We start from the raw sequence: 23,087 nt of genomic DNA on the forward strand, positions 1-23,087 counted from the left end.
AAATGTTCTCCTTTGACAGACCCAAACCTTGAAGTTAACACTGCTCCCACATCACCTCTCATGGGCCATCCACCTGGTATTTCCTTTTTTGAGACCTGAGCCTCACCAAGTAGGCTGGGCTTCCCGGCCAGTGTGTGCCACGGATCCACCTTCCTCTGCCTCCTGAGTGCTGACACACCACTCCTGACTTTTGTATGTGGGTTCTGGGCCTCACTCTCAGGGTCTTTTGTGTGTGTGTGTGTGTGTGTGTGTGTGTGTGTGTGGCAAGCGCTGTATCTACTGAGCCGTCTCCTCATTCCGTAGCCGCACCTGGCTTCCGAAGATGGGAAGCAGACAGAGACATTCCAGAAACAATCACCTGATTTTTTGCTTTATTCTAAGGAAGTGAAGACCTTGAGTTTGGAAAGACAGGGGTGGGGACAGCTGTGGTGAGACTGATGGGTGCTCAGAACAGGGAGATGTGGGGCTCCTCAGTGAACCCCATCAGCTGCCCCTTTTGACAGCTCTCTTTGAGGATATTTATCCTCAAGCAAAGAGCGGTGTCACTGTTGGTTTGAAGGAGAGATAAGGGTTTGCTGCATCAGGGTTAGAGACTTGGAAATTCTTGCCGGCTTTGATCACAGGGTGGGGTGGGGATGGTGGTGGTGGTGGTGGTCCCGGAGCAGGCCTTCCTGTGGTTTCTCCCACACTCTCTCTGAGGTGTGGTTTCTCAGTCTTTGTTGATCTCTCCTCCTCCTGGACTGGTCCTCATCCCGGGGTCTCATTCAGACACGTGGTTAGGAGGCGCTGTTTCTCTCCAGGCCAGAGTTCCAGGAATAAAATTCCAAGCGGAAGCTGAGGCTTTGTGGCTGCACACACCCCAGGCTGCCACATGAGGGCACTCTCCATCCACTTGATTTCCCTCTGCGGCCTCTCAGAGGCTTCCCCTTATTTGAGCTGTCTTATGAAAGGGGAGTTGATCCCACATCAAAGCCCTCTCCCTGTTAGAAACCTCCCTCCCATCCCCCATCAGGCTGATGTCCTTCAGTGTCCTCTACAGCCAGTGAGCCTATTACACTAACTTCTGTCCTAAGGCATCCCTCCCCACCCCCTTCCCATCCATCCCACAGTTGAGTAGGGAGCCTTGGGAAGGACAGGCAGAAAAGATAAGGTCTCCAGGGGGGCAGAAAACACTTGTTTTACAATCTGGTGAGGATAAGGAATTTCCGGCGATACTGGGAGAAAGCAGCACTGGCCTTGGATTGTTCTTGCAGCTTCCGCAGATGGGTAGGACAACGCTAGGAACACAGGGACTCTAACCACTTTCCGTTTACCCCAGACCCAGCCCTGTCCCACCCAGCCCAGCAGAGATGCCAGTTTGGAACAGAGCCTCATACTGTGTAACCCAGATTAGCCTCAGACTTCCAGCTATCCCCCTGCCTTAGTCATCCAAATGCTGGAATTCCAGGTTGGAGCCACCAGGGCCCAGCTCAGCTTCAGCCTCTTTGTTCCCTTCCAGGGCTGGTTCGTTCTTGTCACCCCTACACCACCAACCTCCCCCCTCATGTTTCTCTGAGTGCTCCAACCTCTGCTTTGACCCTGAGGAGAACTAGTTGACCTGAGACCAACCCAGCCTCAGGCTGATGGAGACCTGGTGGTGTCACTGAAAAGGTCATTCCAGAGAGTGGGCTCTCTCCATCCCTCAGATGTTTCAGAGGAGGTGGGAACGTCCCTTGACATCCCTAATAAACAGTCCTGGAATAAATGTTTATTAATGCAGCAGAGAGCACTGGTCTCATGATCCTTTAATGCTGCAGCCGCCACAGCCTAGAGGAAGAGGATAGGCCCTGGAGGAGCAGCCCCATTTGAGGTACAGTCTTGCTAATCACAGGCTTGTCCCTCCAGGCTGCCCAGGAGCCAGCAGAGGTGACAGTGTGTGCTTGTGATAAGGACCCAGCCAAAGCTAGTGAAAGAAGTTCCTTGAGAGGGAAGCTGATCTGTTGTTGGAGTCTTTGTTAGATAATGATGAATGAAGGCTGGACCTTCTTCACCACTGCAGTCGGAGCCAAGGCATTAGCTATGGGAAGGCTGGCAGCCATCTTGCTACCTAACAGGGAGGCCAAGTTTCTCATCAAGAGGCAACAGTGATACCAGAACCTCTTACTTGTGCCTGACATAGAGGCTCCATCAGGACATTCTGTCCAGTCCGTTCTAGTTCCTACACCCCTAGGAAGGAAACGCCTCTCTCTCTCTTACGGGTATAGAACCAAGGTGGCCAAACCATGTGCTTTAAGCCGAGGCAGTCAGCAGTGCAGCAGTGGTTTAGATCCATTCCTGTTTATGACATAATATTTTGCAATTAGAAGCATGCTTGCTAATGTGCAGGAATCGAGCCCAGGAGTAGTCCTTCCTTAGAGTCCTGCATCTTGGCAGGAAGCATCAGCAGGTGTGTATCTAGAAGAGCTGTTTCTAGCACCTTCTGTAGCAGTCAGCAGTAGAAGATCCATATACCTCTAGCTCCCCCATGTGTGGTGTGATCCCCTCTCCTGCCCGTATGTCAGCCTGACCTCCCTCACCTGAAACGTAGCCTAGTTAGTTTCTTGGCTTCCATGCAGCTCTCACACAGCAAACTTCCGAGTCTCTGTCCTATCCTATCAAGGAGCCCCCATTTTGATCTTATCTCACTACAAGGTTCCAGAGCCGCGTCACTCAGTGCTGTCCATGTAAACCAGCAGAGTTGCAGTGAAGAGCTGTCGTGATTTATCACGGCGGGCCACTCCATCGGTGGCAGGCGTGGTGAACTGATCAGCAAGGAGAGCGCTCACAAGGGAGCAGACATTCCGAAGAACATAGTGTGCTAGTGAGCCGTTCTCACTGCTGTGACCAAGAACCCGACAGCAGAGAGTTGACAGGGAGAGGATTGATTCCACCTCGTGGTATCAGAGGGAACCAACTGTCCATCATGTTAGGGTGGACAGTACAGAAGCGTGCTTCACTTTCTAGTAGGCCAGGAAACAGACTGAATGACGAGCAGGCCTGGACTATAACCTTCACATTCCCCCACCCCCAGGGTCTCACTTCCTCCAGCAAAGACTCCACCTCCCAAAGGTTTCACAGCCCCTCACAAACAGCGCCACCAGCTGGAGAGCGAGTGTCCAGACACATGAGTCTTCGAGGGGCCTCTTTGAGATCCAGACTGTAAGAGACGGGTCAGCGTTTCAGAGCACACTCTGCTCTTGCAGATGAACTGAGTTTCATCCCCAAACCATGAATGCAGGTTTGGAGTTTGGGGGTTCTGTCATATTTTCTTATCCTGTCTGAGTTTCATTCCCAGATCAGAAACACGGGTTCAGAGTTTCGGGGTTCCGTCACATTCTCTTACCCGGTCTGCACCTGGCATGGTTCTTTGTAAGAGAGGCTTCATTGGATCATCTCTAGTCACAAATTCCGCCATACAAGAATAGAAGATTCGTGTGTGTGTGTGTGTGTATGTGTGTGTTTGTGACAGAGAGAGAGAGAGAAAGGGAGGGAGAGAGGGAGAGGTAGAGAGAGAAACTAAATGAACACAGAAGTCAGGAGATGAGAAGGGAAGGGTCATGGGAGTATAGTGAGCAGTAGAGGTTAGAGGTCAGTACACATTGCTGACACACCGCCTTCCTCTATCAACACACTCTGCACTGCAGGCTACCGAAGTCTCAACTCAGAATGAAACACATTATCTTGGAAAGTAAGGCATTTTGGCTAGGGAGATGGCTAGCCCATAAGCGCCAGCCACACAGTCTGAATCCTGCCCCTAAATTCATATAGAAAAGCTGGGCATAGTGACAGCACTGGGGACAGTAGACCATAGGGCTGGCCAGCCAGCTAGCCTAGATGGACTGCCAAGTTTCAGGTCAAAAGTGAGGGACCTGTCTCAAAAAGTAAGTCAGAAAGGGGCCGGCAAGATGGCTGACAGAGCTCATCATGCAGTTGAAGGCTTGGGTCCTCTCCCTGTAACTCTCAGAAATACAGAAGGCAAATGTGGGGTTCTTCCACTAATAAAATAATGAAGGTGGGTGTCACCCGAAGACGAACACCCACGGCTGACCTCTGCTTCCACATGAATGCACACGTGTGAATAAGTGTGAGAGCATGTGCGCGCACACACACACACACACCCCTCACACACAGGAGACAAGTTGCTTCTGAGTTTGCTGGGTCCTATGTGGGTTAATCCAGAGGCTCAGTGCTCTCTATGTTCAAGGACCTAGCGGGTCCCTCGGCTCTGTGTTCCTCTGATCTGTATCTCACGGTGGCAAAGTGACTGCTAGTAACTGAAGGTGCTTCTTGGTCATTGTCGTCTAAAAGCCAGAGAAAGTCAGCCCATTGCTTTTACTTTATTTTATAAGAATTAGAAAAGCTTGTTCATAAACTTCCTTGTCCCTAGGTGACTCCTTAGAACTTTGTTTTATATCCAGTCCAAGCCAAGTACTGGCTGGACGCATGGATGATGGGATGGACAGAAGTCTTTCTCGCATCACTGACACACCTGGGTTAGCATGCAGTCTTAGCTATTTGGGTAAAGTGGGGCTATGTTAGTGGGAATTCCCTTAGAACAACCCCGAGCTAAGCAGACCAATAGGTGTCCCCTAAGCATGTAAGCAGCTTGTGGAGAAGCCACATGGAGTGTGCCTAAGTTTTTGCTTTCTGAGCTGAAGCAAGGACTGAGGCCTGAAGTGAAGATGGCTCATCCAGTCAGAGCACTTACAGCTCTTGCCAAGGATCCGAGTACAGGTCCCGGCATCCATATCAGACCATCCACAACTGCCTGTAGCTCCAGGGGATCAGCCATCCTCTTCTGGCCTCAGTAGGTACTGCACACACACACAGTGCTTGTGCACATAAACAGACACATGAGTATACACACACACACACACACACACACATGCATATACACACATATAAATAAAAATTACTTTAAAAGCTAAAAGAGCCAGTACTGCAGTTCTTCAAAGAGCTGCATTAAGTCTCATCAACCCATGTATGTTTTAAGATAGACACTTAAGCTGTTTGACAAAGGCCACTTTTCCAAGGACCATGTCTGGCTACCACAAGCATCTTCTTGTATGTAAGTGTGCTCTCTTGCTTTGGGGTGTTTGGGGTGATGCCGACAGAGTGCTGGGGTTCAGGATCCGGCAGAATGACGTAATTCCTTTTCCCATTACTGTGATCAAACCCCAACTGGAGGAAGGAAGGGGTTTCCCTGGCTCACAGGTTGAGGGTGTGCTCCATCATGGTGAGGTGGGTGTGGCTGGGAAGCAGAGAGTGTTGTGGTCATCCCACCTCTTCATTTATTTAGTCCAAGCGTTAAGGATCACACACTGTTCCGGGTAGGTCTGCCTGCCTCCATCACCCCAATCTAGAAACTTCCTCTCAGACCTACCAAGAGGCTTGTCTCTTAGGCAGTTCTGTAACCTGCCAAATTCACAATTAATGTCATCATTACACGGGTTCTCATTCCTCCTTCTTCTGGTTGGGGCCTGCAAACTTCCAAGTCTACCTGTAGTGGTCGCCGTAGTCACATTAGAGTACAGAAAGTCAGAGCTGAGCACCACCTGTGTCTGGGCCGAGGGCTGTAGGCTTTGCACCTGTAACCTGCCTCACACGCAGAATATTAAACTCTTTATTGAGACATAAGGATCAGGACCCAGTCCATCCCTTCCTGTGCCGCACATCCCTGTCTCCTTGGGTTTCTGTGTAATAAATAGATGTGTTCTAATGCAAACTGGTCAACACAAGGCTGTCTTCCCTGTTCTCAGAGAGATTCTTCTCAGCTCCTCCAGCACCACCACTACAGGAAGTCCAGATCCATCCTCAGGGGACCCTGCAGTCAGCGCCCTTCAACAACAGCTGTTACTCATGGTAGCTCGGAGGACGCAGTCAGAAACACCACGGGTATGTGTGTACCAGTGTTGCTGTTTGTGGTTGTAGTAGAAGCCCTGGATCTTCTTAATAATGTGTGTGCATACATGTATGTGTGTAAGTGTGAGTCTATGTGTATGTAGTGCATGCATGCACAGGCACAGGCATGCACATACATGTTCATATCAGTGGATGTACATGTGGATGCAGGTACACATGTACATGTATGTATGCAAGTACACATGTGTGTTTGGAGTCTGGAGGACAGTCTCAGGTGTCTACTTGGAGTTCCTACTGTATTCCCTGCCCAGCAGCTCCTGAATAGTGTTCTAAGGGCAGGATGGCTTTCCTTTTCTATGCCTTGTGTGTGCATCAGCATTTTATGTGCAGGATAACTTCCTGGTCCTTGAGCTAAGTTAACAAGTTCTGCCAAGAAGGTAAGAGCCTGCTCTCGCCCAGGGCTCTGCAAGGGTCTATAAACCAGCAAGGGAGTGTCTGTGTCATGCTGAACACAACCAGGTTTTTGGACATCAGTCACTGTCCTTAAAGTTGTATATTATAATTCCCAAAATTACCCAGGGTGTGTGTGTGTGTGTGTGTGTGAATGCATGTGTGAGTGTGAGTGTGTGTGTGTGAGTGTGTGTGAATGCATGTGTGAGTGTGTGAGTGTGTGTGAATGCATGTGTGAGTGTGTATGTGTGAGTATGTGTGTGAGTGTGTGTGTGAGTGTGTGTGAGTGTGAATGTGTGTGTGAGTGTGAATGAGTGTGTGACTGTGTGTGTGAGTGTGAATGTGTGTATGTGTGAATGCATATGTGTGTGTGAGTGTATATGTGAATGTGTGTGTGTGTGAATGTGTGTGTGAGTGTGTGTAAGTGAGTGTGTGTGTGTGTGTGCTGTCAGCATGTGGGTTCTAGCACAGGCTGACATGTTTTTAGGGTTTTGTTATTGTTGTTGTTTGTGGTGATGGTTTTTGTTTTTGTTTTTAATGTCTCTCTTGCTTTGGACTTTGATCTGTGTGAGTTCTTTGAGACACACATCAAAGCTCCACTCTTGCAGATTAAAGTGTACTTTTGTTTCCGCTGGGTGTTCAGAGATACTTTAAGTAAATTCTCTGAGGGATTTGGAGCATCCATGTAGTGTGACTGAGGGATGCAAAACAGCAGGGGTGGGAAGAGGGCACTGGTGGTCCTGAAGCCTCAGAGCCTCAGGTCCCTGTCACCCCACCCCCAGCCTGAGGCAGGCAGTCTTCTATGCAGCCCCTTGGGTGGGGGAGCTGACTGTAAGGTAGATTCAGTTCACCTGAATGCTGGTGTCCCAGACTGCAGAGATGGCTGTTGGTGGACACCCCGCCATCTGCTTGGACTTCTGTTCTAAACTCTAGTTCCTCATCGGGTCACCTCCTGGTGATCTCACTGTTGGTCACCTACCTCCTCCACTTCCTGCATCATCTTTAAGTTTGTCTAGATGTGCCGGACGCTGAAAAACTAAAACACACACAAATACAAACAGACACACATACGCACACACATGAGTTCACACACACATATGCACACACACACATGAGCACACAAAGAGGTACACATTCAAGTGCACATACCACATACACAAACATGAGCACACATACAAGTGTTGGTGCACATGCGTGCTCATGTGTGCAAAGGCCAGAGGTCAACATCTGTTGTAGTTTGTCAGTCATTCTCCACTTTAGTTTTTGAAGCAGGGTCTCTGTGGCCTGGTGCTCACCAAGAAATCTAAAGTGGCTGGTGTGTCAGTGTCAGCCGTCCATCTGCACTCCCCAGGGCTGGGATACAGTCACACACCATCACGGCTGACTTTTTACAGATGCTCTAGGGAGCAGACTTGGATCTCATGCCTGGGTAGTGAGCACTTCATGAGCTACTATTCCCACTTGCTCTGCTCTTAGGGCAGACTTTGTCAGTGACCTAGTGACCTCAATGAAAGCCTTTGCATTTGGAGTAAAACTTGGATACTGTCTTCAGTGCTATATTTAATAGAAGTTAAAATTTAAGCCATTTAAAATATTTCCTTGGGCTCTAGTCTTACACAATAATTATTTCCCAGGAGCACCTTGTCTGATGAGCAGAATTGTTTTCAGTGGTGAGTGCCAGGGTTTCAGTGCTCACATCTTCGTGGAACCTGTGTGATTTCAACAATTATTCTCTTTTCAGATGGGCCCCTTTAAACAGAGTATGTTGGTTTCGGAATCTGACCATCTGTTTTTGCTTCATATATTGTCTCAGTAGTAGTTTGAACCCAGGGCTTCAAGCATGCTAGGCTGGTTCTCCACCACTGAACTCTACCTCCACTGAACTCTACCTCCAGGCTTTGTTCTTTAAAGGACAGGGTGTGTGTGTGTGTGTGTGTGTGTGTGTGTGTGTGTGTGTCTGTTGTGTCCCTGTGAGTGTGCTTGTGTGTGTGGCATGTATGTGTACATGTTTGTATTTTATGTGTGCTTGTGTGTTTGCCTGTGTGTGTGCCTGTGGGTGGTGTGTATGTGTGTGCTTGTGTGTGCACATGTGTTGTGTGTGTGCACGTGTGTGTGTGCTGTGTGCCTGTGTGAGTGTGTATGCTGTGTGTGGTGTGTGTGTGCATGTGTGTTCTCTGTGTGTGTGTGTGTGTCTTAACACCTGCATAAATTTATGTGTACCACATGCATGAAGAAGCCTGCAGAGTATATCAGAGCCCTAAGTCTGGAGGTACAGATGGTTGTGAGCCTCCATGTGAGTGCTGAGAACTGACTCCACATCCTCTGCGAGAAGAGACAGCACCTTTATCCGCCAAGCCATCCCAGCCCAGCCCTTGTGTTTTTAAACTTTTCGGTGTCTTTGTGACGAGGACATATCGTAGTGACACTCATTCTGCCTTTGGTCTGTTTTGTTTCTGGTGTGGGAAGCACATCAGTCAGGATCTGGAAGACTCATCACGCTCCTCGGCACAAGGGAAGTTTAACCGAGAGCAGTTTTACAAATTCATCATCTTCCCTGGGAAGTGGATTAAAGTCTGGTACGACCGACTCACTTTGTTGGCGTTGCTGGATCGGTAAGCTGTCCGGCACACGGACGTGTGGCCAGAAGACAAGGGCGGTTACCAGTGAGCATGCTCAAATGCTCCTAAAATCCCCAGGATATTTCCAGCTCATACCCCACTTTGCTGTGAACCCCAGTGACTTAGACATTGAATCTCACAGTAACCAGGGGAGGTGATGAGGGAGTACGGTGGACTAGGGTGCAGGTTGGCCTGGGGACCGTCTGCTTAGGTGTGCTCATGCCCTGCTCTGCTTCAGTAGGAATACTTTCATTTTCATCAGCAGGAGGTCTTCTTCCACCAACTGTGGCCCTGGGAGAGAGGGGTGGTGACATGGCTCAGATGCTCAGCTGTCCCCTGCCTGGACTCCGGCTTCTCTCTTCCATCTGCTGTTCACTGATTTGATGCAGCCCTTTCTGCCCTTCCATCCCTTTTGCCCCCTCTTATTATTGTCCCTAAATAAAACACTTTGTGGCTGGAGATACAGAGTTCTGTAGACAAGGCAGGGAGGTTCAAGTTTGCTCTGTTGATAAAGATGGGCTTAGGGTGGGGGTTTCCTGTTTGTGGGCTCTCCTGTACAGAGGAGAATTTTAGGGTTTTCAGAGAGGCTGTGGCTCTGGTGGGAACTGGTTTTAAAATGGATGATAGGATCTCCAATACTCGCACAGCAAGGTTCTGTTCAGAGCTCAGTGCCAGCCTGTGGGGCAGTGGCAGGACTGCCGAGCCGCCGTATGTCCCACAGTGACTACTTGTTACAGTAATGGTGCAGTCGTGTCTTAAATGGTGTGATCACATGCGGAAAAACGATGGTCTTGCAAAATTACAGCAGTAAATTTCAGCTCCCCCCACAACCCCCCAGTCAGGGAATGGCATTGTAACCGCTTTGCTAACAATGCCATGTTACCCTGGGGCATTCGTAGGAGAGGAACGTCGATTTTGTGACTCTCAATGAACGCTAATGCACTCAGCTAGACGAGGCTTCAAAAAAAAAAAGCTACTTTTTAAATTTTGTAACAAGGAATAGGCTATGTTAACCTCACTTATGAAAAAACAAATCTCTTTGTAGGTGTGTGTATGTGTGTGCACGCACACACACACACCTCTCTGCCACAGCACAGCATAGGAATCCCACAGGCCTCGTGTCTGACTTCACAGGGCTCATGTTCTGTTGGGGACAACAGAAGACTTGTAAGGAACAAAGTGGTCCTTCCTGTTGTAGACCCTCCCATCCATCCCACCTTAATCAGTTGACTCATTTCTTCAGCCTCTTCTTTGTCGATGCTCTAAATATCCCTTTACATTTCCACACCACCCTAATAAGTCCTCACGTCTGGAGGAGTCCCCTCTGTGTCTTCCATCTCATGTAGATGACTCCAACACAAAATCAGCCTGCAAGACTGTATGGCAGCAGCTCACCCAGCTAGGTTCCCTGTACTGTCTGGGAGTCACATCTCCCTCTGAAGCTTCCTGCTCCTGGAACCGAGCATCCAGACTCCAAAAAATGATCAGTCTGGAAACGATTACCCAGGTGCCAATGCTGACAGGCGCCTATGTAGCTCTGAGACATTCCAGACTTCGGTTGGAACCACTGGTTGACTCGCAAGCCTGGTGCGAGTGCCCAAGGAAGTCGGCATGATCCGGTTTCAGTTACACCTAGGGCAGCAATAAGGAGCTTGTTTAAACAGCACAAGAATAAACCGATGCCCAGCATAGCACCTGTGCTCAGTGTTGGTTCAGGGCTGGAACAGCTCAGCCCCTCTGCTCAGTGCAGTGCCAGTCTGTCAGTGAGCATGGGAAAGCTTGCGATGATAGCGGTGTGGGCATGCAGGTCTCACTCTTTCCTCCCTTGTGTTTGCACAGAACTGAAGATGTGAAGGAGAACATGGTAGCAGTTCTGCTCAGTGTTCTGGTTTCTCTCCTGGGCTTTCTGACACTGAATCGTGGCTTCTGCAGAGACTTATGGGTCCTGCTTTTCTGCTTGGTCATGGCCAGCTGCCAGTACTCCCTGCTCAAGGCAAGAACCCATCCTCTGTGTGTGTGTGTGTGTGTGTGTGTGTGTGTGTGTGTGTGTACTGTCACTAGCATAGCCTTGCAATCATGAGGTAACTCAGGTCCTCTGGTTTGTGTTTTAGAGCGTCCAGCCTGACCCTGCCTCACCAATACACGTAAGTGCCCTAAGTACGGACCAGTATCCTGTCTCGTCTGCTTGCATTGAAAACGGGCTGATCTATCCAAAGGGTCAAATCTGCATCTGTGTCTGTATCTTGAATACAGGAGTAGAAGCGGTGGATGGATACCTGAGTGCATGGCGCTAAGCTCTGGCTGGATCTAAGCGCATGGTGCGTTGGCATTGGCGGGGAGGGGGGGCAGGAATCAGGCATGGGGTGGACCCTGTATGACAGGTCACTTCCGTTCCCTGGGCTCTTATGAGAGAAGGCACGGCAGCTTGATCGGATGGTCCACAGACTTGGCCATCTGCTGCCTTGTCTTTGTTTCTCATGGACTCACTTGACTATCTGAGGCTGAGCATATCGGTGGTCCTCTATGTGCCTCTATGTTTCCTTATGTGCAAATAGACTGGCTAATGTCCATGGGGACTGAATGTAAATCATTAAATAGTGCATGTAAATTGCTTTGAGCGGTGGCTGGCACCTGGCAATGCTCCTCAAGCACTTAGTCTGTAGTCATAAACTTCATATCTAAAATTCCTATTATATATACACATATATACATATATGCATAAATATATACATATGTGCATATACATATATGCATAAATATATACATATGTGCATATATATTTGGGGTAAGTTGTAATTTGGCCATGTATACATGGTGTAATGATTAAGTCAATTATTTTTGTGCATCATATCACATACCTTTTTCTGATGAGAATATTTGTGGTGTGATACATTTCAGCCATTTTCAAGAGCATTCAATGTCATGGTTGGTGATAGCCGCCGCTGTCACTGTGCTGTGTAATAGATCTACGAAGCGCACTGATCCCACGTGCCTGACTCTGTGCACCCTCGTCCCAGCACTCCCTGCCCCCCTCCTCTGCTCCCCAGCCCCCCACCACCACTCTGGTCATGTTGTCTGTGGGCCAGACTTTGTTCTATTCCATAGAAAGTGAGGCCAGGCAGTATTCCTTGGGACGTGGGTGGGTGCTGGGAATCCAGATCAAGTTCTCTGGCAGAGATGAATGTTCTTTCTAGCTCCTACCCTGCGCGTGCGCGTGTGTGTGTGTGTGTGTGTGTGTGTGTGTGTGTGTGTGTGTGTATGTATGCACACGTGATTGCCTGTGCCCTCGTGCATACATATGCTTGCACAGGTGCATATGCCACACTGCCATGTATGTAAAGGTCAGAGGACCATGAAGGTGTTAGTCCTCATCTTCTGCTTCATTTGAGGCAGGTCATCTCTGTAGTGTTTCCTCTGCTGTATATGCCAGGGTAGCTGACCTGTGAACTTCTGCAGCTTCTCCAGTCTGCTGCTTATCTCCTGAAAGACTTCTTTGCTTACAAACACTTATCCTACACTTATGCTACATATCCATCCTTTGTGTGGGTTCTCCTGGTTCAGACTCCGGTCCTCCACTTGCAGGGCAAGTGCTTTCTGCTGCTTGGACTATTTTGAGAACGTCCCACCATCATTAATGTCAGTACCACCAATCGTCCACAAGAGGTCGCTCTCTCCATGTCCTCACCAAGACTTATTGGCCCTTTTGGGATAAACGACACTCTAACAAGTGTGGGTTCATTTCCCACTGTGGTTTTCTTTGTTATGAACCGGCATGGAAACTCTGTGTATGAAGCCTGTCTGCTATTTCTCCTTGGAGTCAGATGCCCTGTTATCCTTTATCCTGATAACCTGGATTCTAATATATATGAGACTCTAGGCTTACCCAGACCAACCTGTCGGTGGCCCAGTACCTTGTGACCAGCTCCTTCTACACATATTCTCCTGGTGCCCTGGTACTCCAATAGCCTTGAGTGCTGTGGGTCAGGGTCCACTGTGCAGGTTCCAGCCATAGCCATTAATGTGGACGCTTCTGTGCTCAGTCATCCTTCCTGCCTCTGTCACAGTAAGCCCCTCCACCACCCCGACTGTGGACTCTGAAGGAGCTCTCCAATGACAGAAAACTGTCTTCCCATTATAATTCATTTAAAAAATTGTATTCGGGGTTTTAGGACTGATTTTTTTTTCTGGCTGAGACATTTATTTCAGTGTCAAAAGGAAGATCAATTGATTCTGACCCCCTCAGAATTTCAACAGACTGATTTATGGGAATTCCTGACCTGGGAATCTCAGGGGGATACGGGGGCCCGCGGGAGAGATGTAGGACACCCAGCCCAGTTCTCATTTTGCTTTTTTAGAAATGAAAAAGAGGTTTTAAAAACATTAAAAAGCTGATCTGTTCTGCAAAAGGCAGACCCACCCAAGCTCTCCCAGCAAGGCAGGCAGGACATAGATGCCTGGATAGCCATGTGGTTTGTCAAGGCTAGGTCAGCCAGAAGGCCAGCAGGAGAGCAAGAGAAGGAAGGTCCCTAGGACTGATTTTTAATCTATACTTCTCGTCAGGATTAGGAAAATGTTCTAACTGGTGGCTGTGTGCTGGCAGATGCTTTCCTGTTAAATTCCTCTGTCCCCTGTAATCAGTTTGCACGTGGTTCATCTATTATCCTAGCATCAAGCAGCCTTGTGACTACAGCATTAAGATGTAGTGTTGGTATTCCCCTTAGAAACCAGGGCAGGTGTGTGCTCTGAGGTTTGCTGCAAGCCATCCCAGGTGCACCAGCATCTTCTCCCTGGTACCTCTTCCCTTACTATGGCAGGTTTGCTGCTGTTGTTATTTGGCATCCAGACGTTCCTTGGGGCTGTGGAGACAGCTCAGTCGGTAAAGTGTCTGCCACACTAACATAGACTAGAGTCAGATCCCCAGAACCCACACGAAAGCCATGAAGGGCCACACCAATGTTCAACCCAAGTACTGTGGGTGCAAAGACAGGGGCAGCCTGCAGCTGACTGGCCAGCCAGTGTGGACGGACAGTCGAAGAACTCCAGGTTCACTGAGAGGCCCTTTATCGGATAAAATAAAGCGGAGGCAAGATTGAGGAAGACACACAGAGTTTGGCTTCTACACGCATGCACACACCCAGACAAACTTGTACGCACACACACGTGCATACACGCAGGCATGCGTGCACACATGCACATACACACTCTCACACATAAACAATTCCTTCCCTGCACGCACTTTGGGATGTGATATGAAGAAGCATGCTAAGACAATGGGGAGAGGAGGGTGACAGGCCAGCCTCATGCTTCAGGTAGATTTGAGGTATCATTACTGGGACCTCAATACTGCTGTGTTGAGCTGGAGCCAGACTGTCTGATTCTTCTAAGAACAGACCAAGCTGCCATGCCAGGATGTGGACAGCCACGTCCCAGGGAGCACGCATGTCACGGGGAGCAGGAAGCACAGGTGTCTCTTACTGTCCTGGTGAACTGTAGTCAGACATCTACCCTGTGTCTATTTCAGTCATCAGTTTCCTTACCAGGCTTTCTAAGTCTATTCAGCTCTGTTTTGAGCTGGTGTCTCCAGAACCAAGAAGAGAAGGAGGAAGACCGAGGCATTTTCCTACGCAATTTTCCAAAACAAGAGCCAGACAAGAATCCTCATGTTGTTAATCAATGTGCAATTCATCGGGTCCAAAAAAAAAAAAAAAAGAAACCCAACAAAACTGAATCAGGAGAGGAGTCCTGCTTTGCAATTCATGAGCTACCTTGAGTGTAAAATGCGCGCAGGTGGCTGGTCACTCAGCCCTCCCCCTTCTCTCACCCCCCAATGGCAGGCTTCCCTGTGGGCTTCTCATTTCTTTCCGGATCTTCCAAGCTGCTTTGTGAACAGTCTGCTGCAGTGCTGATGGGGCAGGGCTGATGGGAAACACACACGCACACGAGGTCAGCATTCAGACAGTAGCCTCGAGGATGCTCCTGGCCATGTGACACACTGTGGGAGTTGTGCTTATAAACCGCACGGGGGAAGCTGAATGGCTTGTTAAGAGACTGTGATTAGACCTCACCTGGTGGAGCAGGCAAAAAAAAAAAAATTATCGAAAAGTTAAAAATCAATCCTTGTAGGGGAGGGGTAGGCACCTTTGGAATGGCCAGTGCAGACGGACACTCAGCAGTGTGGGAGTACAGAATTTCATTAGTGAGAATTCTGGGGATCCAGGGACGATAGAGTGGCTTTTGTACTGTGAATGAGCAGTGCCCCACATAAGGCTCTGGGACCCCAAACACAGGAGGCATGGCCACAGTAGCCGGGGCTAGCCCACTGTAGGACCCCAAGTTTGGTTTCATAAATTATCAACGTGGAGGACACGTTCGTATCACTGGTAAAGCTTCCAAAAAATGGTTGAGGGCTTTTCATATTGGTCGAGGCCAGAGATGGCCTGTTGGTAGATAATAGATTTTAATGCATGTATCTGTATGTGTGTGTGCACTCGCGTGCACACATGCATATAGGCCTGAGGACTGGATCACTTCGGCTGTGGGAGGTGGGTGAGTTGAGGTACAGTTTCTCACTGCCCTGGAGCTTGCCAGCAAGCCCCAGGGACCTTCCTGCCTCCACCTTCCCAACACCAGGAATGTAGTCACTTCCCAGCGTTGGTTCTGGGACTTGCAACTGACTTAGGCTCACAAAGCAAACATTTCACACTCTGAGCTGACCAGCCTTTTGATAAAAGAGCGAGCCAGAACAAATGTGACCTGCTAATCCTTGTCAGTCTGAGAAAATATCTCTCCTGCACGTGTATTGTGTATTGATATGCCCCACAGTTATTTATACCAGTTAATTGATTTTGCCAAGTTTACTTAGTAAGGCTGTTTAGACTTCATTCTGGCTTTAGTCTTATTATTTTTTAATGCAAAGGAAGTATTCTCCTGTGCTTATTTATCCATGACCTACTTGGATGCTGAAGAAAATTCCCTATTAGTACAACCATTTTTTTTTTAAAGACTGAGTCTGGCCTCAGAACCAGAGGCAGCCAGTCTCTGTGACAGATGCTGGTATTGTCCTGTTGAAAGATGGTCTCAGGACAGGACTGTTTCTATTTTGGAAGTGGTGGCAATTTAAACCTCTAAATATAGCACATTGAAGGCAGTGACTGAGAACACCTGTCTGAGACCATGCTACTCTGCTTGGTGCACGCAAGGTGACTCATAAATTGCAAAGTGCGCCCACCCGGTCCACTGTTGTTGGCCTCTCAGATCTTATGAGTTGTGGATTGATTTCAAAGATGCTGTGGCTTTGCTGGTTTTTTGCTCTGGAAAGCCTGTGACATAATACCCTACCTCCTCATTTAAAAATAATTTAAAGTTTTATTATCATTGTACACGTGTACATCATGTGTTCCTGTGTGTCTGTGAGTGTGTGTGTCTGTGTGTATGTGTGTCTGTGTGTGCGTGGTACATGTATGGAGGTCAGAGGACAGCTCCGTGGCATCAGGTCTCTCCTGCTACCTTGATGAGAAGGATGGGGCCTGCACAGGGTCCGGTTCCCCTCAGATGAACGGTGATGCCCATGACTAGTCACAGTGATGGCTGGCTGTTTCAGCCAACTGTTCTCTCTGCCACATTGAGACCTGCACCTGGAGGACTGACATCTCTCTCCTTGGTCCCCTGCTTCCTGACACCAGGGAGTTGAAGCCCCAATCATAATGCTATTTCCTGTTGATGGGGAACCTAAGTTAGATGCGCATAACAAACAAAGGTCTCAAGGAGTCTGGCACCTGAAAGAAGCAAGGAAAAGGGAAGTCTGCCCCTCCCCAAGGAAAGCATTGAATCAGACAGATTTTCTCTGAGTGGGAGTGAAAATTTTCGGTAAATTTTGTTGGACTTGGAAGTGCAACATTCTCTTTGACCTTCTCAGTCTGGCTTGGCAAAATAAATACCAAGCATTGTCTATGCATCTGTTTATTTGTCTCCCCCTTTACTGTGTATTTTGAGGGTGGGGATGGGCGTTGGGGGATGGCGTCAGTTGTATCATGTGGCGTCATGGAGTCAAAACAAAAGGTACAACTTGGAAATTGCATCTGTTTTCCAGGGTCACAACCAAATAATCGCCTATAGCAGACCCATCTATTTCTGTCTGCTGTGCAGCCTTATTTTGCTTCTTGATGCAGGGGCCAAAGCCAGACACCCTCCCAGCTATGTCGTGTATGGCCTGAAGCTCTTTACACCAGACACCCTGCAAGCAGTCAGGGACCACTTAATAGGTGAGTGAGTTTGGGGGCTATGGGGAGGAGTCCTGGGCAGGGAAGCTATGTCTCCCTTTATCCTTTGCAACCCTACTGGAAAAGCCAGCACACGTGATTGGTGCTGTGAAGCATTTAGCATTTTCCTCTTGGCTTGTGTCTGTAGAAGACTCTGAGCTCAATATAACAAAGGTGGTAGTGTGTGTGTGTGGGGGGGCAGGGATTGGGAGGGAAAGAAGGAAGGAGGGAGGGAGGGAAGGAAGGAAGGAGAGAAAGAGCGTAGGCTGACAACTCAGCTGTCATTCTTCAGGTACTGTCTACCTTGGTGTTTTGAGATAAGAGTTTCTCACTAACATAGAGCCACCTCCACCTCCATAACCCCAGAATCACATCCTCATGGTTTCAAGGCTAGCACCTCATCTACCAGGCCGTCTCTCCAGCCCCTAACAATGGGGTTCTGTGAAAGGACGTTGATATTTAAAACCAGGAAGCTGTACCCCTGTAGCACTGAAGCTGGCAGGGATACCCGTTGGGGTGAGCTGGCCTTAGGGCAGCAGCCTCAGGCCTCTCATGCATGAATAGGTGCCAGTCTCAGTTCTGGTCACTTCCAGTTTGTACTGCTATGCATGGCTTGGCTTAAAACCCGAGCAGCACTCGCCACTCAGTGTTCCATTCAGGTGAGCCATGTGCTAACTGCATAGGTAAGGTCTCCAACCTTAGAACCAGCTGGCCAGATGCTTGGGTCTCTGTTCTCTCTGTTTCTTCTCTCTCTCTTTCATTCTCTCTCTCTCTCTCTCTCTCTCTCTCTCTCATTCTCTTTCTGTCTCTCTGTCTCTGTTGTTATCGCTGTAATAAAGTACCTTGACAGAAGCCATTTAAGGGAGAAAGGATTGTTTTTGGCTTGCATCCAAAGGTACTGCACATCCATGGTGAGAGGTCACAGTCTGAGACCCCACCCCATGGAATCGGTCTTCCCACCCCGATTCACCTAATCAACATAGCCTCTCACAGACTTGCCCAGAGGATAAATACCTCCCTCCGCTACACCTGAAGGCTTGTCCAGGTAAGTCCAGAGCCTGCCAAGGTGACCACAATAATTAGCACACCTTACTAAGTGAGTAAGGTCATGCTGGAAGAGGGAGGGCAAAAAGTGGCCCACCTTATAACTCAGTAGGTTGTGAGTTAATGGGTGATCATAGAAAAGGGCCCACAGGTGGTGCATGTAACCGGATGTGAGGAGATCTCTCTGCCCAAATGGCTGCCTTTCCCTTGCTGTACCACCACATTCCCCATGTCTGCCTCTTGGCAACGTTTCCCCCAGATCGCTGTGTGGACCAGTGATTTTAGTTCCATCTCCTAAAAGGACAAGGATGTGTTGGCTAACTAGAACCCCCATTGGTTTGACCTCTCTTCCTCTCTTCCTTGTGGGTTCTGAAGCGTTCTACGATATCTAGAGTGCTTGACCGAATTCTTCTCAGTGGCCCATATTCCCGGGTCTTGTCTTCCATCATCTGGCCACCCTTACCTCCCAGCACCCGACCTGTGTGACAATACTGTACCTCCATTGTGTTTGATTCATGTCTCCTTGGCCAGCTTGTCTGCTTGCTGTGGATAAAGCAGACCTCTCACCATTGTGTTCTGTTCGTGCCTGGAGACTACAGGCACCAGATAAGCCTTGGCAAGGCAGAGTGACGGAGGAGCACGAAGGTGGTCAGGAAGCACTGCAGAAGTTAATGGGTAAATGAGGCTTTGGAGTGCTTCCCACCCATAAATCAAAGACAGCTCCCTTGGCCCTCAGAGCTGGCTTCATTTAGAAGAACATTTTACAGATATCATAGAACAAAATTTGCAGGTGCTGGGTGCAATGGCACAGACCTGTGGTCCCTGAACATGCTGGGTGCGACTGCACAGACCTGTGGTCCCAACACTTGGCAGGTGGATCAGGAGTCAAAGTTGCTGTTGGTGACATAGAAAGTTAGAGGTCAGTCCGAGTTACTTGAGTTCCTATCTTAAAAAAAAAAAAAAAAAAAAAGAAAACAGAATAAAAGGGAGACAGAGGAGGAGAGAAAGGAATGAAGGGAGGACCTGGGGAAAGAAGGAAGACTCGAGAGAGGCAAAGGCTGACACAACTCATTTACAGACTGGTTTTATGTGTGGGTTCAGCACACCCTCACTTCTTACTTTGCTACTACAAAAAGACAGCGCCCTGAGTTCCTGGTGTATGGCACTTTTTTGTTTGTTTGTTTGCTTGTTTTTTGTTTTTTGAGACAGGGTTTCTCTTTGTAGCCCTGGCTATCCTGGAACTTACTCTGTAGACCAGGCTGGAAAACCAGAGACTTTATTAGGCCTTGAAATGGAAGAGGGCTCTGCTTGCTTGAAGCCTGAAGTGTTTATTTAGCAGCAACCCGTGCCTCCAATTGTGCTACTGGACTTTGCCTTTTTGGTTTTTTCCGAGTCGATCCCTTTATGGTATGGGAGAGAAGGGGAATGTGGCTTTCTTAACATCCTCATGAAATACATTTCTCGACCTAGAACTTCCTAATAGTTATTGTCTGCTCCTCAACAGTGACAGGTAAAAATGGTGACAAATGGCCCAGCGAGCTGACGAGATGATATCTGTGGCTCGGATAAAAGGAAAACCAGAAGCTTAGAAATCTGTGAGGAGGGAGAAGGTTAAACGCGCTGATCAGCGCAGGGCACGAGAGGGCTGAATCTCTAAGAATAAACCAGAAGAGGCGGGAGCAGAGGAGACGTGCACAGAGGGTTTTCTGACTTTGTAGGAGAGACAAGGGTGACTCAAGGTCACTGCCTCGTGGAGCCTCTTCACCAGGAGACAGACACCACTGTTGTCTCCTTCGTGTCCAGGGATCTAGCATCCAGTCTCAGAAAAGGCAGGGCACACCCGTGGTGGGAGCTGCAGCATGAGACTCCAGGGAGTGTGGCTGGCTTGAACCTCACCAACTAGGCTGGTCCTAGGTTAATGAGAGACCCAGTGTCAACAGACAAGACAAGGTGACTCCTGAAGGATTATACTTGAGATCAATCTCTGGCCTCCACATGCATGCACACATACCTTACATACACATGCACAGCCCACCCCCACACAGACACACACACATGCACACACAGTGTGGTCAGCATAACTAATCTCACGGAGCTGCTTTCACAACAAAACCTTGGGTCAACCTACGTATTTGTTCATGACCCATAGTGACTCCTATCTGGCTCATTCCTTCTGAGGAAAGTTGTGGTTTAAATTAACAGCTGTGTGAGTTTCCTTTCTTTGCAAAAGCTAAAGCCAAGAATAAGGATCTCAGGAGCTACCTGCATAGTTTTTAGATTTTGTTTTGTTTTAACTGTTTATGTGGGTGAGAACCCTGGGCAGACAAGTTGCAGCAAAATGCGGCAAACTGTTACAGGTTTCTGATATTACCTGATGGCATTTGTGGTGTTGGGGTTGGTGGACATTTGATTTAATAAAAAAAAAAAAAAAAAAAAAAAAAAAAAAAAAAGAGGTTGGGTGTGCAATGTTAAAACTAGAGCAGGGCAGTGTGGTCCTGGCTCTGCATCGTCCCATGTATCCATGGTCAGAAACCTAGTTTTGGTTATATGATTCCTTAACACAAGTGTGACTTTCCTTTTTACCTTTGCAAACTTCACTTTACACTATTGTTTGCACACCTACCGGGAGTTTTCCCAGTCTTCTAATTCCTCTCATCTCCCCAGGTCTGATTCTGTCCTGAGCTGCAGGCTGTGCACCTCCCTCCCCCTCCCTCACCACATATCAGCTCTTCCTTAGGTCCTGAGCCTTCTGTGCAACCAGCCCTGAATAATGCACTTGCTATTTTTTTTTTTCTCAGTTGAGGGAGAGGAGCCCCGTTGATTCAGTTACCTTGGATGGGATAGAAAATCTGAAAGAGAAGAAAGGCAGTGTTGTAGCCACAATGTGGCAATGATTGCCCCGCCCACAACGAGGCCATGCTTGCCCCGCCCACAACACAGCCATGATTGCCCCGCCCACAATGCGGCCACGATTGCCCCGCCCTTAGCTCACTGCTGTTTCTCTGTTCATTTCCAGTATTTTTGTGTTGCTTCCCTGCCATCTCCCTCCTCGGGCTCTTCCCACAGATCAACACCTTCTGTACGTACCTTCTGGAACAAATCGACATGCTGCTCTTTGGAGGTTCTGGTGAGTCTTGGTGCCTGCACCTCCTGGGAAGGGTTTCAGGTTTGGACAAAGTCTGGTGGTCCTAGGGACAGAGGATAGGGTCCCACTGGAAGGTTTGCTTTGTCTTGAGGTTCAAACCCACTTTAGCTTGGGTTTCCTGTGGAGTCTGTTTTATAGAGTCAGGAGTGGTCCACTCAGGAAAGGAAGGGGGTGGTTTCTCTTGATTTGGAGTGAGTGAGGCCCTTCAAACAATTATTTAGATGTGTGTGTGTGTGTGTGTGTGTGTGCGCGCGCGCGCACATGCACACATGCATGCACATGTGCATTTAAGTAGGTGCATGTATCATTGTGGGAATGGGTCAGTATGCAGCTGTGCCTGTAGTATTGGGGATGTGTGTTGTGGGAGCACCTATGAGATTTGAAAATCTTACCCCCAAAACACACGAGACCCCAGCACCCCCTGGGTGTAGCACTCAGGGCTGGTCCTTGATGCTATTATTTCATGGATAGTTGGTTACAATCTTTCCTACACTAGCAGTGGCCTGTGTCTTTGGATGGATCCCATAGACAGGCAATGTATACTGAAAGCCACGGCCCTCTCTCCGCTTCCACCTCTGCTGGTTTTGAGAAGGGCTCATCCAGTAAGCGGTGATGGTGTTTGTGTTCCAGCTGTTTCTGGGATCACATCGGCTGTGTACAGCGTGGGCCGGAGTGTCCTGGCAGCAGCCCTGCTCCATGCTTTCTGCTTCAGTGCTGTGAAGGTAAGTGTGTAGACCACCGTGGAGGGCACTGTGGCTTGTGCCAATCAGCGTGTTGTTTTTTTAATCAGTTCTTTTTCGACTGTAAACAGAGAGGGATATTAGCAGCTTGGATGGAGTGGCAGGGCCTAGCTGAATTTGGAGATTCGTCCTCAAAGTCAGTGCCTGGCTCGTCCTATGATGTAAGCCTCACCTGCCTTGTTGTCTATGATGTCCCTGAAATGGCCAGGGATACCAGAAGGACTTCTGCTTGGTGGGGGTGGATACAACTCATGTGTTCCTCTTTTGTCTTAAGTAGCACCCCAAATAGGGTGGGTATTCTAAATAGGAAATGGGATGGAATGGGGCAGCCACACCGGTCCAGATTTTAGACCATAGATGGACCTCAGAGTTCCTCAGGCCAAAAGGAGCAAAGCCTGGGGTGTGGCCAAGGAACCAGAGAAGACAAGGAGACTAGATCAGATGCTGGAAGCCCAGAAAGCTCTGTCAGAAGTGTAACAGTTGCACACATATGGCCCAGTTGTGCATGCACACATAATATAGCCATGTAACTATTGCACACTTATGTCCTTATCATGCATGCGCACACAGTGTGACTGTGTAACTGTTGCACACATAAGGCCCAGTCATTCATGTGCACACAATGTAGCTGTGTAACTGTGGCACACATATGTCCTAATCACACATGTGCACACAGTGTGGCTATGTAACTATGGCACACATATGGCCCAGTCATGCATGCACACACAGTGTGGCTGTGGGTCAGTTGGTGTATTTATAAGGCTCTGAGTAAGTTTGTATCTCTGGTGGAAGAATCGGGCACAGGAGGAAGCAGTCTAGATCCTTCTCGATGCGAGGGAGTCAGTTAACATCGTCCAAATGGAACAAAGTCAAGAATAGAAAGACTGGCTTGTTTGGGAATAGGAGGAAGTGAGAGAAGGAGAAACAGCCTTGAGTCGCTGCCTGCAGGAGC

The 23,087-nt window shown here is 48.6% G+C and overlaps 1 protein-coding gene across 2 annotated transcripts in view; it reads left to right on the forward strand.

Moving 5' to 3' along the window:
• The window catches only part of Pcnx2 (pecanex 2), a 145,394-nt gene that overhangs the window by 26,172 nt on the left and 96,135 nt on the right, over positions 1 to 23,087 (forward strand). For both annotated transcript variants that reach the window (XM_085843512.1, XM_021170316.2), the window contains exons 9-15: positions 5,778 to 5,913; positions 8,797 to 8,942; positions 10,788 to 10,941; positions 11,060 to 11,092; positions 17,038 to 17,209; positions 21,267 to 21,377; positions 22,026 to 22,117. In XM_085843512.1, coding sequence (XP_085699638.1) covers positions 5,778 to 5,913; positions 8,797 to 8,942; positions 10,788 to 10,941; positions 11,060 to 11,092; positions 17,038 to 17,209; positions 21,267 to 21,377; positions 22,026 to 22,117 — 844 coding nt within the window. The remainder of the gene's footprint in view (positions 1 to 5,777; positions 5,914 to 8,796; positions 8,943 to 10,787; positions 10,942 to 11,059; positions 11,093 to 17,037; positions 17,210 to 21,266; positions 21,378 to 22,025; positions 22,118 to 23,087) is intronic.

The sequence above is a fragment of the Mus caroli genome, unplaced genomic scaffold (assembly GCF_978045245.1).
Source record: "Mus caroli unplaced genomic scaffold, Mus_caroli_1 scaffold_10, whole genome shotgun sequence".
Taxonomy (NCBI): domain Eukaryota; kingdom Metazoa; phylum Chordata; class Mammalia; order Rodentia; family Muridae; genus Mus; species Mus caroli.